The sequence below is a fragment of the Onthophagus taurus genome, chromosome 10, assembly GCF_036711975.1.
Source record: "Onthophagus taurus isolate NC chromosome 10, IU_Otau_3.0, whole genome shotgun sequence".
Taxonomy (NCBI): domain Eukaryota; kingdom Metazoa; phylum Arthropoda; class Insecta; order Coleoptera; family Scarabaeidae; genus Onthophagus; species Onthophagus taurus.
In genome coordinates, this window is record NC_091975.1 from 9396795 (window position 1) to 9412611 (window position 15817).

The following is a 15817-nucleotide window of genomic DNA, read 5'->3' on the forward strand; positions in this document are numbered from 1 at the left end:
GATATTAATTTCTAAACATAATTAGACATTTTCTCATTATTCGGTTAAGTCATTATTTACAGTCATTTTCAAAAAATCATAATAAATGGGCATTTCAATAAATCATTTTGAAATTCTCAGCATATATTTTACAAATTATGAACTTTTCAATAAAAGACACCGATTTTCAAAATATCTTTTAGTTCTTGAGATATTAGTTGTTAAACATAACAAGGTATTTTCTCATTTTTCGGGATAAACAATTTCAAAAAATCATATCTACTTGGCATTTTAATGAATTAGTATGAAATTATTAGCAGTTATTAAACAAATTATGAGCTTTTCAATGAAAGAACCCGATTTTTAAAATATCTTTTAGTTTTTGAGATATTAACTTTTAAACATAATAAGGCATTTTTGCATTTTTCTGGACGTACAATTATTTTAATCATTTTCAAAAAATTATAATAAATCGGGATTGAAACAAATTATTGTGAAATTGTCACCATGTATTATATAAACCATAATCTATCCAATGAAAGAATCGGTTTTTCAAAATATCTTGTAGCTTTTGAGATATTAATTTTTAAACATAATAAGACATTTTCTCATTATTCGATTAAGTCACTATTTACACTCATTTTCAAAAAGTCATAATAAATAGGCATTTCAATAAATCATTTTGAAATACTCAGCATATATTATACAAATTATAAGCTTTTCAATAAAAGAAACCGATTTTCAAAATATCTTTTAGTTCTTGAGATATTAATTGTTAAACATAATAAGGTATTTTCTCATTTTTCGGGATAAACAATTTCAAAAAATCATATCTACTTGGCATTTTAATGAATTAGTATGAAATTATTAGCACTCATTAAACAAATTATGAGCTTTTCAATGAAAGAAACCAATTTTTAAAATATCTTTTAGTTTTTGAGATATTAACTTTTAAACATAATAAGGCATTTTTGCATTTTTCTAGACGTACAATTATTTTAATCATTTTCAAAAAATTATAATAAATCAGGCGTTTAATAAATTATTGTGAAATTCTCACCATGTATTATACAAATCATAATCTTTAGAATGAAAGAATCGGGTTTTCAAAATATCTTGTAGTTTTTGAGATATTAATTTCTAAACATAATTAGACATTTTCTCATTATTCATTTTCAAAAAATCATAATAAATAGGCATTTCAATAAATCATTTTAAAATTCTCAGCATATATTATACAAATTATAAGCTTTTCAATAAAAGAAACGGTTTTTCAAAATTCCTTTTAGTTTTTGAGATATTAATTTTTTCGTCTCGATTAGAAACTTCAAAATCTTGTTCGATATGAACAAAATCCACTCAAATGGAAAGCTGAAGAAGTTAATAACTTAGGTTGGTGTAAATCCATCTTTGATTTGTCAATCTTTTTGAATGCAAAAGTTGCAATTCAAAGTTGAAACTCAAATATACTTTTATTAGATAGACATTTTAAAATATTTAAATTTTCTGAACATGATCTTTGCTGCTATTAACTCTCTTGTCTTTATAAAATAATTTCAAGGTGTATCCAATCGATTAAAAATATTTTGACATGCATCTACAAACTTTTTCTATTTTTTTTGTATCTTTGAAAGTGGTTCTTTCAAAAAGTTCAAAATCGTTTTTTGTTATTCTTTCACCCTTCCTATGTATATTTTTTTAATCATTTCATTAAACCATAAAACTACTACACAAATTAATCAATGAATTTGAGAGTTAATTCATTAAAAATTCTAATCGAAATTAAATGAATGAATTTTCCCCATAACATAGGCAACCAATTTAACTTCATTCATACATTTACACATTTACTACGTAATCAGCTGATTTACGTCAAAGAAACTGTCAACGTAACGTCGTCACAAAACGCGCACAATAAAAAAGAAACGAACAATGAAAAGTTTCGAGATCAACCTTTAAATTGAAAACAATTTTAATCACACAATGAACTCGTTCATTTTGGATCTTAACGTTTTGGTTTAGAAAATTTCAAGGTGAGTGGTCTTCCTGTTTCGTTCAGGTTTATGTAATCTAAACGATTCTTTTCAGGATGAGTTAATGAGGTTGAAATAAAAATATAAACAATGAGTTATTTAAAGGAAGCTGAAGATTTAAGTAAGATTTTAAAGGAAAACGGCGACGAAGTATTAAACGCAACTAGCAAATTATGCATTTCAAGTGGCCTATTAAGAAAAATGAATGAATCATTTAAAACAATTTTTAATTTAAATAATTCTTTAAACAATCATAACACGAATTTTCACGTTTTACCTCAAGACGACTCAATGAGTATAATAGATCAATTTTTAGATATACATTTACTCTATGATTTTGTTCAAAAAACGATAGGATTAAAATTATTCTCTGATAATAATTCAAATGAAAACGAATCAGAAGTTGATATTAGCATATTTCGTAATTTAAAACTCTTAGAAGTTCGTAAATTGAGTTTAAATTTGTTAAGAGGCTTAAAAAATTTACGAACCCAACTAGAATATTTAATTTGTATAAAAACGATGAATAATCTAAAAGAGGTTTTTGAAAATTGCGGTGGAGATAGCGTCCAAGGTTACGTTTGGAACGAATTAAAACAAGTCGTTTTTAGTCACAATGGAATCGATGATTTAGACGCAAGTTTAGAATTTTTACCCCAATTAAATTCAATCGATTTGAGTCATAATCAAATTCAAAACGCCGATTACATCAATTGCCTCTCAAATTTAAATTATTTAAATCTTAGTTTTAATTGTTTAACTTCAATCCCGAACTTTTCGGGCGAATTATGCACGAAATTACAAACTTTAATCATTAGAAATAATTACATCGACGATATCAAAGAAATTAGCGTTTTAGTTAATTTAAAAGAACTCGATTTAAGTGATAATTGTTTAATCGATCACGTTCAATTATACCCCATAACAAACCTTTTAAATTTATCAAAACTAAATTTAAATGGGAACCCTTTAAGTTATCACCCTTTACATCGCAACAAAACGGCTATGTATTTACATATAAAATCGCCGGAAAGCTTTAAATTAGAGAATTCGTGCCTTAATAAGACTGAAATTCGTCTATTGGCAACTTTATACCCGATACAACAAAATTTAACGTTAGATATTTCCGAATTATCATCGTCAACGAATTCAATTAACACTTTAAGTACCGTTATCCCGTTAACGATGACTATGTTAGAAGACAAAAACGATACCACTTCCGATTTTGATTCGAATAATGGAGATTTTCACGAATCTTTAAAAAATCTAATTGTTGAAGATATCGAGACTTTTAATAATGAAGAATGTGTTGTTGCACGAGAAAGTGAAGGGATGGAGGATAGTGGATTTGATGCTGGACATCGACCTGATTCGCCAATAGGAAGTATTGGTATATATTTTATTGCTTTATTTTGGGATAGTGTTTGTGGATGTTTTATTTTGGGTGTTATATTTTATTTTTGTTGATGTGTTGAATTTAGTTGATTATTTAAAAATGACTAAGTTATTTTTATTTTTGCTATCTATGATAATTTTTATGGTTTTTTCAACTATCATCAATATTTCCTTGTAGCTTAAGATTGTTCCAGTGTAATTCAAGCCATTTTTATCAAATCTACAGTTTAACCAGTATAATTAACCTTGCAGTATAGCTTTTACCACTGAAATTTCAAAAATTTTTGTATAATTTAGAGTTTTGCCATTGTAATTCCAGACATTACTTTTTTTGACAGACCATCTTGTTGCTCTTTATAGTCTTTTGCCAGTGTAATTTCAAATGCTTTCTTGCAGTTTAGACTATTACCAGTGTATTTTCAGATAACTTCTTGCAATCTGGTCTATTGCCAGTGTAATTCAGCTTAATTCCATACATTTTCCAAAAGTTCAGACTTTTGCAATTCCAGACATTGGCCCTAATGAATACAATTTTAGCAATTGCTTTCAGCAATCACTTTTAAGGGAGTAAAAGCTAGCAGGAAAAAGCAATGGCCTCTATATCTCTATAGCAAAAAAATGAATTAATACGATACCTTCTAACATCCATAAAATAACAATCTGATGATCTCAACACTAAATCACCTAACAGTTAGCAAAAATATTGTACGTATTTATCACTTAATTCAAGTAATAAGTTTTATTTTTCTAAACTACTTTATCACCCTTAAATGCCGGAATATCAACTAAAATGTCTTATTAGCGAATCCCCTCATTAATCTATTGTGTGAAGAAAAAATACTGGAGGTGAATAAACAAAAAATGTAAAAACGACGCGACCGACGGGGCAAAGCGCTTTTAAATCGCTTTTTGGTTTTAAAACTCAACCTCTCAATAAAAAAATTACAAATATTTAAACATTTCAAATAAAACTTACGTCATTTTATTAAAATAAAACGCACTATGATGCAGTGGTGCCATACTAGAAAAAGCAATTCCTTAGTTTATTCATAGCATTTCAAGCATATGTAAGCAATTGCATCTATTTCTTAAGAAAATAATTCGACTAGAAGCAATTTCTGCACTGCTAGCAGCAAAAGTAATTACTTCAATTTTTATTCATTGGTTTTCAAGTATTTGCTTTAAATTTGCAAGAAAAAGCAATTGCTAAATTTTTATTCATTATGGCCATTATCTTGCAGTTTAGACTGCAGTTCAGACATTTTCAGACAGTTTTTCATGCAGTTCAGACTTTTGCCAATCTAATTCCGGACATTATTTTGCAGTTCAGATTTTTACCAATGTAATTTTATACATTTTCTTGCAATGTAGAATCTTGTCAGTGTATTTGCAGACATTTTCTTACATTCTAAATTTAAAACCATACATTTTCATGTAAGTCAAACCTTTTCGAATGTAATTTCAGACATTATCTTGCAGTTCAAACTTTTTCCAGTATAATCTCAGATGTTTTCTTTCAATTTTGGCTTTTGACAGTATAATTTCAGACATTTTCTAGCAATCTAGGCTATTGTCAATGTAATATCAAAGCATTACTTCGCAGTTTAGCTTAATTCCATATATTTTCATGCAGTTCAGACTTTTGCCAATCTAATTCCGGACAGTATTTTGCAGTTCAGATTTTTACCAATGTAATTTTATACATTTTCTCGCAATGTAGAATCTTGTCGGTGTATTTGCAGGCATTTTCTTGCATTCTAAACTTAAAACCATACATTTTCATGCAAGTCAAACCTTTTCGAATGTAATTTCAGACATTATCTTGCAGTTCAAACTTTTTCCAGTATAATCTCAGATGTTTTCTTTCAATTTTGGCTTTTGAAAGTATAATTTCAGACATTTTCTCGCAATCTAGGCTACTGTCAATGTAATATCAAAGCATTACTTCGCAGTTTAGCTTAATTCCATATATTTTCATGCAGTTCAGACTTTTGCCAATCTAATTCCGGACATTATTTTGCAGTTCAGATTTTTACCAATGTAATTTTATACATTTTCTTGCAATGTAGAATCTTGTTGGTGTATTTGCAGACATTTTCTTGCATTCTAAACTTAAAACCATACATTTTCATGCAAGTCAAACCTTTGTCAATGTAATTTCAGACATTATCTTGCAGTTCAAACTTTTTCCAGTGTAATCTCAGATGTTTTCTTTCAATTTTGGCTTTTGACAGTGTAATTTCAGACATTTTCTCGCAATCTAGGCTATTGTCAATGTAATATCAAAGCATTACTTCGCAGTTTAGCTTAATTCCATATATTTTCATGCAGTTCAGACTTTTGCCAATCTAATTCCGGACATTATTTTGCAGTTCAGATTTTTACCAATGTAATTTTATACATTTTCTTGCAATGTAGAATCTTGTTGGTGTATTTGCAGACATTTTCTTGCATTCTAAACTTAAAACCATACATTTTCATGCAAGTCAAACCTTTTCGAATGTAATTTCAGACATTATCTTGCAGTTCAAACTTTTTCCAGTGTAATCTCAGATGTTTTCTTTCCGTTCTGGCTTTTGACAGTATAATTTCAGACATTTTCTCGCAATCTAGGCTATTGTCAATGTAATATCAAAGCATTACTTTGCAGTTTATCAGTTATTAGCTTAATTCTATACATTTTCATGCAGTTCAGAGTTTTGCCAACCTAATTCCAGACATAATTTTGCAGTTCAGACTTTTGCCAGTGTAATTTCTTACATTTTCTTGCAATTTAGATTTTTGGCAGTGTAATTTTATACATTTTCTTGCAATGTAGAATCCTGTCAGTGTATTTGCAAACATTTTCTTGCATTCTAAACTTAAAACCATATATTTTCATGCAAGTCAAACCTTTGTCAATGTAATTTCAGACATTGTCTTGCAGTTCAAACTTTTTCCAGTGTAATCTCAGATGTTTTCTTTCAATTTTGGCTTTTGACAGTGTAATTTCAGAATTTTCTCGCAATCTAGGCTATTGCCAATGTAATATCAAAGCATTACTTTGCAGTTTACCATTTGCTAGCTTAATTCTATACATTTTCATGCAGTTCAGACTTTTGCCAACCTAATTCCAGACATAATTTTGCAGTTCAGACTTTTGCAGTGTAATTTCCTACATTTTCTTGCAATTTTGACTTTTGGCAGTGTAATTTTATACATTTTCTTGCAATGTAGAATCTTGTCAGTGTATTTGCAGACATTTTCTTACATTCTAAACTTAAAACCATACATTTTCATGCAAGTCAAACCTTTTCGAATGTAATTTCAGACATTATCTTGCAGTTCAAACTTTTTCCAGTATAATCTCAGATGTTTTCTTTCAATTTTGGCTTTTGACAGTATAATTTCAGACATTTTCTCGCAATCTAGGCTATTGTCAATGTAATATCAAAGCATTACTTCGCAGTTTAGCTTAATTCCATATATTTTCATGCAGTTCAGACTTTTGCCAATCTAATTCCGGACATTATTTTGCAGTTCAGATTTTTACCAATGTAATTTTATACATTTTCTTGCAATGTAGAATCTTGTTGGTGTATTTGCAGACATTTTCTTACATTCTAAACTTAAAACCATACTTTTTCATGCAAGTCAAACCTTTTTCAATGTAATTTCAGACATTATCTTGCAGTTCAAACTTTTTCCAGTGTAATCTCAGATGTTTTCTTTCAATTTTGGCTTTTGACAGTGTAATTTCAGACATTTTCTCGCAATCTAGGCTATTGCCAATGTAATATCAAAGCATTACTTTGCAGTTTACCATTTGCTAGCTTAATTCTATACATTTTCATGCAGTTCAGACTTTTGCCAACCTAATTCCAGACATTGTTTCGCAGTTCAGACTTTTGCCAGTGTAATTTCATACATTTTCTTGCAATGTAGAATCTTGTCAGTATATTTGCAAACATTTTCTTGCATTCTAAACTTAAAACCATACATTTTCATGTAGTTCAAACCGGGAAGGAGATTTTAAGAGTTTAAATTTTATGGAAGTTGAATTAATCATAAAAGATTTAGGTAACACATTAACTTAGTCATTTTTTTTATCAAAAAGAATCATGCATTTCATCCACACTATTCATTAATACTATTTCATTAAGCGCTATCAAAGAAATGATACACAAAATAGTAATTATTTTGTACAATTAAAAAGAGTAATAAATAAATCAACAGATCATCATCACTGTGACCACAATTCACAAGTCACCTTACGCATTCTGCCGCTGACCATAGTTATGGCACTGCTTCTCATCGTAACAGTATTGTGGAATCGTCTCATAGCCCCTACTAACCATCTCGTTTTCCCCGCTTCTTTAGAAAGAACGCGCGGCGCGAGAGCCACCCTCCTTGTTGTGGCTGACGTGCATCGAGAAACGGTCGTCCAGCCCAGTAAGGGTACCAAAAAATAATAACATTATTTTTCTTTTACAACAAAAATAATTAACCTTTTCTTCTCCAATTCAGGTTCAGCGGGGTCTTTGCAAAGCAGCAATGAAGATACCATTAAATATTGCGAAAGTGACATTGAAATTTTGAGCAATCCGAGTCAAAGCAGTATTGAGGTCATCTCAAATAGATCTTGCCCCAGGTTAATTTAGCTTCAAAAGGAAAATAATGAAAATGATTTGAAAAACGTTTCAGATTTCTGCAACAATCATCGAGTGCAATATTAACACATCACACGGTTAGTGATCCTTGTACAAAATCCGATCTCAAGAAGCCAACAAAATATGATATGAGAAAATCTTTGTAGCAAATAAGAACTGTGATAAGTATACATTTTAATTATTTTTTTGGGAAATATTTAACGCAGCTCTCTTTTCCCCTTATGCCTTAAATTTCGATTACTTAAGTAGATTAATTCATTTGATTGTGTTTGAAAAAAAAATGTTTTATGTAGTTAATTTATTAATGATTAAAAAGAATTAATTGGGATTGTTTCCCTATTTAAATGCAATAAACTAAATTGTATGTACAAAGTGATTATGTACTAATAAATATATTTTTAATAAATTTATTACTCAAAGAAAGATTTTTTTGTAATACATTTTAGATGCTTTGATTATGGAAACTGGTCAGAAATGTCTTCAATTACACTGGTAATAGGCTAAATTGCAAAAAGTGCTGAGATTACACTGAACTGCATGAAAATTTCTGGAATTACGTAGGCAAAGTCAAATCAACACGAACATGCCTGGTATCATACTAGGAAATGCTAAACTGCAAAGTAATGTCTTGAATTACAATGGCAATAGTCTAGATTGCAAGAAAATGTCTAAACTTACAATGTCAAAAGCCAAAATTGCAAGAAAATATCTAAGATTACCTTGGAAAAAGTCTAGACTGCAAGATAATGTCTGGAATTACATTGAAAAAAGCTTGAACTGCATGAAAATGTATGGTTTTAAGCTTAGTATGCAAGAAAATGTCTGCAAATGCACTTTTATGTCACTACTATATTAAGATAATGTCTGGAATTACATTTGCAAAAGTCTGAACTCTATAAAAATGTATGGAATTAAGCTGACAAATGTTTTGAATTACATTGGCAATAGACCAGATTGCAAAAAGTTATCAGAAAATATACTGGTAATAGTCTAAATTGCAAGAAAGCATTTGAAATTGCAATGGCAAAAGTCTGAATTGCAAGGAAACAGCTATAATTAGATTGGCAAAAGCCAAAATTGCAAGAAAACATTTGAAATTACACTAGTAAAAGTGTGAACTGCAAAATAATGTCTCGAATTAGATTAGCAAAAGTCTGAACTGCATAAAAATATATGGAATTAAGCTGACAAATGCTAAACTGCAAAGTAATGCTTTGATATTACATTGGCAATAGCCTAGATTGCGAGAAAATGTCTGAAATTACACTGGAAATAGTCTAAATTGCAAAAAAATGTCTGAACTTACACTGTCAAAAGACAAAATTGCAAAAAAATATCTGAGATTACCTTGGGAAAAGTCTAGACTGCAAGATAATGTCTGGAATTACATTGGAAAAAGCTTGAACTGTATGAAAATGTATGGTTTTAAGCTTAGAATGCAAGGAAATGTCTGCAAATACACTGGTAAGAGTGTACATTGCAAGAATATGTATGAAATTACATTAACAATAGACTAAATTCAAGAAATAATCTTGTCTAAAGTATTGTTCGTAATATAAGAAGGAATTTCGGCCGACTTCGAAGACGTCGGCCGCCCTAAGTGTTGTTTGTGATATTTTGGGCGGCCGACGTCTTCGAAGTCGACCGAGATTACTTCTTTCTGGAACCTATCTTGTTCTGTATCAACGTGATATCAAGCTACAGTATTTTGGAAGAAATAATCTCGGCCGATTTCAAAGACGCCTTCGAAGTCGGTCGTGATTCTTTCTTATATCACGATATCATTTTATGTCACTACTAGATTAAGATAATGTCTGGAATTACATTTGCAAAGGTCTGAACTCTATAAAAATGTGTGGAATTAAGCTGCCAAATGTTTTGAATTACATTGGCAATAGACCAGATTGCAAGAAGTTATCTGAAAATATACTGGTAATAGTCTAAATTGCGAGAAAGCATTTGAAATTGCAATGGCAAAAGTCTGAATTGCAAGGAAACAGCTATAATTAGATTGGCAAAAGCCAAAATTGCAAGAAAACATTTGAAATTACACTGGCAAAAGTCTGAATTGCAAAATAATGTCTCGAATTAGATTGGCAAAAGTCTGAACTTCATGAAAATATATGGAATTAAGCTGACAAATTCTAAACTGTAAAGTAATGCTTTGATATTACATTGGCAATAGCCTAGATTGCGAAAAAATGTCTGAAATTACACTGGAAACAGTCTAAATTGCATGAAAATGTCTGAACTTACACTGTCAAAAGACAAAATTGCAAGAAAATATCTGAGATTACCTTGGGAAAAGTCTAGACTGCAAGATAATTTCTCGAATTACATTGGAAAAAGCTTGAACGGTATGGAAATGTATTGTTTTAAGCTTAGAATGCAAGGAAATGTCTGCAACTACACTGGTAAGAGTGTACATTGCAAGAAAATGTATGAAATTACATTAACAATAGACTAAATTCAAGAAATAATCTTGTCTAAAGTATTGTTTGTGATATAAGAAGGAATTTCGGCCGACTTCGAAGACGTCGGCCGCCCTAAGTGTTGTTTGTGATATTTTGGGCGGCCGACGTCTTCGAAGTCGGCCGAGATTACTTCTTTCTGGAACCTATCTTGTTCTGTATCAACGTGATATCAAGCTACAGTATTTTGGAAGAAATAATCTCGGCCGATTTCAAAGACGCCTTCGAAGTCGGCCGTGATTCTTTCTTATATCACGATATCATCTTATGTCACTACTATATTAAGATAATGTCTGGAATTACATTTGCAAAAGTCTGAACTCTATAAAAATGTGTAGAATTAAGCTGCCAAATGTTTTGAATTACATTGGCAATAGACCAGATTGCAAGAAGTTATCTGAAAATATACTGGTAATAGTCTAAATTGCAAGAAAGCATTTGAAATTGCAATGGCAAAAGTCTGAATTGCAAGGAAACAGCTATAATTAGATTGACAAAAGCCAAAATTGCAAGAAAACATTTGAAATTACACTGGCAAAAGCCTGAACAGCAAAATAATGTCTCGAATTAGATTGGCAAAAGTTTGAACTTAATGAAAATATATGGAATTAAGCTGACAAATGCTAAACTGTAAAGTAATGCTTTGATATTACATTGGCAATAGCCTAGATTGCGAGAAAATGTCTGAAATTACACTGGAAACAGTCTAAATTCCAAGAAAATGTCTAAACTTACACTGTCAAAAGCCAAAATTGCAAGATAATGTCTGGAATTACATTGGAAAAAGCTTGAATTGTATAAAAATGTATGGTTTTAAGCTTAAAATGCAAGGAAATGTCTACAAATACATTGGTAAGAGTGTACATTGCAAGAAAATGTATGAAATTACATTGGGAATAGACTAAATTGAAGAAATAATCTCGGCCGACTTCGAAGACGTCGGCCGCCCTAAATATTCTTGATAACTTGTTGCAACAAGTTATCTGAAAATACAATGGTAATAGTCTAAATTGCAAAAAGCAATTGAAATTTCACTGGCAAAAGACTGAAGAGCAACAAAATGTATGTAAATGCAGTAGAGGAAGCTAAATTACAAGGTAATGGTCCTAATGAATAAAATTTTAGCAATAATGAATAAATTTTAGGAAAAGATCATCACATGAATAAAATTTTTAAGCAAATGCTGTCGTTCCTACATCTCAATAACAATTTGTTTAACTATTTTCGACACTTTGTATCCATTCTGCGGCGCACAGCAAATCAACATCTCCATCGAACGTTGAAATGGTTTTATTTAAGTCAGGCATTATTTGGAACTGCTCTGGTTTACTAGTTGCAAGTTCGGCCTTTCAACATTCGGTCAGTGCGATCAACACGTTTTGCATATTTCCGCCGTCTATTCCAGTTGAACTTTCCGTCATGGTCAAAATTCCTGCTTCGTTTAAATTGAAACACAAGCCCTCTGTTTCTGCTTTATTCGGTTCGGTGTTGTTTGGCGGCAACTCACCATGTGGATCAGTCATAAGTCAAGAATAATCTTGGACGTGGAATCTGTCCAGCAACGAAAATCACTTCACGGTAAATCCAGACGTTTGGGCACTTCACTTCACAGTAGATCCAGACTTTTGGGCACTTCATTTCACAGTAGATTCAGACTTTTGGGCACTTCACTTCACAGTAGATCCAGACTTTTGGGCACTTCACTTCACAGTAGATCCAGACTTTTGGGCACTTCACTTCACAGTAGATCCAAACTTTTGGGCACTTCACTTCACAGTAGGCCCAGACTTTTGGGCACTTCACTTCACAGTAGAACTTATCCCTATCCCACTACTGATATATTAACTATTTAAACTCACTCCTCTGAATAGTTTAAAATCCGTTGGATTAAGTGTAACCGATTGGATTATAATAAAGAGTTGTTTAACCATTCAGAGGAGTACGTTTAAATAGTTAACAAATTGCTTATTCGAACAGGTCTTAACCTGCAAATTTAGGTACTCCAACTTTGACGTTAATACGACACCGTGGGTTAAACAACGTTAATAAAACAACATTCTGTGCCTTTTCAGATTCTAGTGAAAGTGAGGAATTTAACAATGATGAAAAAATTGATAAGTAATTAATATTTGTCTACAAATTGAAGGAACATAAAATTGTTCTTAACAAATCATAGGCTCCTTAAATTAAAATCGAAAACGAGGAAAACGATCTTAATTATTATTAGACATATTGGATGTACATAAGAAACGCGTTTTTAAAAAAATTCCGAATGTGGAAATGCCCGATTCGAAATTTCTTTCGAATTTCGCTAAAACGCCAAAATATTGCAAAGGTACACGAAAATAACACAAAAATGACCTTCTTTAAGTGGTCATAACTCGTAAACCATGTACTCGATTATCAAGATTTATACGTCATTCGATTCTTCTATCGAAATCACAAAATGCCCTAATGGCATTTCAATGGCTAAATGCAGTTGTTGAAATGCCCGATTCGACATATTTAATAATATTTAATCAAACACATCAATTATCTCGTTAATTAATTAATCTTAAATTAAATGAAATAGATCCATGTTGCAAGTTCGGAAAGTATATAAGAAAGAAAATAAAAAACTTCTTACTTGCTAGAATTTTAATTTATACGTTACTAGTTTCGAGCCATTAAGCTCATCCTCAGCCGAATTGTCAAAATCACTATTAAAACAGGAACATTGATATTTGAAACATTTGCAAAATCCGAATTAAATTCTCTTCCTGATAGACTAAAAAAATATGGGGCGTTCCATTTAAAATTTTCAACTTTCTCGCCATTGAATATGGAGAAACAGTAATTCAATTTTTGACCATCCTGTATAAGATACTCCGATACAACAAATGACAATCTATTTGACAACATCTGAAGAGTAATTGTGGTAAAGTAGATCATTTTTGAATGAACTTTGATTGAAATTTACCAAAAAAAGTTTAAAACCAAAATAACTCGAAAACGAAAAAAATAACGAAGTTATGGTCTACTTCCGGCAGACCGGAAGTGGCAGCCATCTTGAAAATATTTTAGATCGAAAGTTCCGAATGAACAATCCATGCTACCAAAATTTAAAATCTCTACGAATAGTGGAACCGGAAAAAGTTCTAACGAACCAGTTACGTAAGACACCCTGCCTGTATAATTAATTTTAGTTATCAATGTCTCGATCGAAGGTATGATCCACAATTAATGCGAAGGCGGAAATGTCCGATCTCAAAATTTACTAATTACCTACGTACGATTATTTAAATGACTCCACGTATCTACCGAATGGAAGTCTAGCCCCCGATAAGAAAAAATTAATTTTGATTAAATTCGCCATAGGTAAATAAAGAACGGTTAGACGAATTTTAATGTTTTATATCTCAAACGAAAGCTTGCCTCTGCCTGAATAATTATGTCGAAAAGCCCGTTCGAAATATTTAAGAATTTTGATTAAAACACAAAAACTACTTAGTCAAATAAGTCAATTATCTTGTAATAGAATTGAAAACGACTCACCGGTTGGATGTTGTTTCCTTTGGATTTTACTTCGAAGCTCAGCTGGAAAGAAAAGATAAATAATTTATTGTAACAAAAAAAAATGAATTAATATGTTACCTTTTAACATCCATAAAATAGCAATCCGATGATCTCGACCATATCACATCACCTAACACTTGGCATAAATATAGCACGTATTTATCACTTAATTCACGTAATAAGTTTTATTGTTCTAAACTAGTTTATCACTCTTAAATGCCCGCACATCAACTAAAATGCGTTCTTAGCGAATCAACTTCCTTAGATTTTACTTTGAAGCTCAGCTGGAAAGAAAAGATAATTAATTAATTAATTGTGACAAAAAAAAAATTAATAAATACGATACCTTTTAACATCTATGAAATAGTAATTTGATGATCTCAACCATATCAATAAGTTTTATTTTTCTAAATTACTTTATCACCCTTAAATGCCCGCACATCAACTAAAATGCGTTTTTAGCGAATCAAGTTCCAAACATCCCCTCCTTAATTTATTGTGTGAAGAAGAATACTTGAGGTGAATAAACAAAAAATGTAAAGACGACGGGGCGAAACGGTTTTCAATAAAAAAATTACTCGTTTTCTCGAAACATTTCAAATAAAACTTAGGTCATTTTATTAAAATAAAACGCACTAATCGAATTTCAATGTTTAACACTTCGTGCCCAATAAATAATTAAAACGAAGCACCCAAAACGTTGGATTATGCATCATCCCTTATTCTTTGTGCCATGAAATATAAATTTAAAAAAATCGTATCTCAAAAACGAATTGAGATATCATAATGAAATAAAGAACATTTTAAAGCCAATTTAATGAAGATTTAATGCGTTATATACAGGGTGGTCCGTTACTAATGGGACACAGAGCAACAGTGAATTCCTTACATTAAATTATTACGATTTAACCCAATTTATGTTAGTCCAATTGTTAATAACAACGAAGATACAGATGGTTAAAGTTACTACTTTATTTTCGTTTTTCTTTAATAATTTCGTTGTCTCTTACATTATGAACATGAAAATTGGTACATTATCATTTTTTAATACAATAAATAATAATTTGGTGTTAGTTTTGATTTATCTTTCAGATGGCGCTGTCTACCTTAAAAAACCACCCTTAAAGTAGTCATATCTTTTTCATCGTTAAAATTTTTACAACTCACATAACATAAAACAGTTTCTCAGACATTTTTACATAAATTTGGTATACCTATCAATATTCTCTAAAGTTCTCCGTTCCCGAGATAATCACTGTTTAAGGGCACTTTGCAAAATTTAATATCTCAGTAACATCAGTTGGCGTTGACAAAGTTTTTATTTAGTCAAACACTAGACAATCAGTTTGACATTCATTTATTGTAATCAATGTATTTGTTACTTTGAAATAATGCCCCGGCATAATTTTTTTTCTAATACGGAAATGCGTGATATGGTGTGCATATACGCTCAAGAAAAGTTTAATGGAAGGGAAGCGTGCAGAAGATATTTATTAAAATACCCCAACAGAAGACAACCAAATCACAAGTTATTTAAAAATTTGTATGACCGCTTAGGTGAGACTGGTTCATTTCGTCCTAAACGAAATACAGGTCGTCCAAAAAAGATTTCCGTTGATGAAGAAGATGAAGTTTTAGTACGAGTTAGTAACAACCCAAAAGTTAGCTCTAGACGTTTGTCAGCTGCAACCGGGTTAAGCAAGTCGTCAATTCTACGAATATTAAAAAAAGAAAG

At 30.8% G+C, this 15817-nt stretch overlaps 1 protein-coding gene and 1 long non-coding RNA gene across 5 annotated transcripts; both read left to right on the forward strand.

Annotated features, from left to right (window-relative positions):
- Positions 1-1854: 1854 nt before the first annotated feature.
- Positions 1855-8479, forward strand: LOC111421915 (serine/threonine-protein kinase 11-interacting protein-like). 4 transcript variants are annotated; one of them, XM_023055113.2, is made up of 5 exons: positions 1855-2012; positions 2068-3402; positions 7623-7844; positions 7914-8037; positions 8091-8479. In XM_023055113.2, exons 2-5 carry the CDS (start codon positions 2103-2105, stop codon positions 8200-8202), a joined length of 1758 nt encoding a protein of 585 aa, XP_022910881.2. In that variant the 5' UTR covers positions 1855-2012; positions 2068-2102; the 3' UTR covers positions 8203-8479. The 4 variants fall into 4 exon arrangements, with proteins under 4 accessions (XP_022910881.2, XP_022910882.2, XP_022910883.2 ...); XM_023055114.2 differs by having other exon boundaries at positions 7623-7838; XM_023055115.2 differs by having other exon boundaries at positions 7767-7844.
- A 2179-nt stretch (positions 8480-10658) lies between these two features.
- Positions 10659-14787, forward strand: LOC139431552 (uncharacterized). The gene is made up of 3 exons (XR_011641634.1): positions 10659-11624; positions 11673-12105; positions 12600-14787. It is a non-coding gene; the product is annotated as an uncharacterized lncRNA (long non-coding RNA).
- The last annotated feature ends 1030 nt before the right edge of the window (positions 14788-15817 follow it).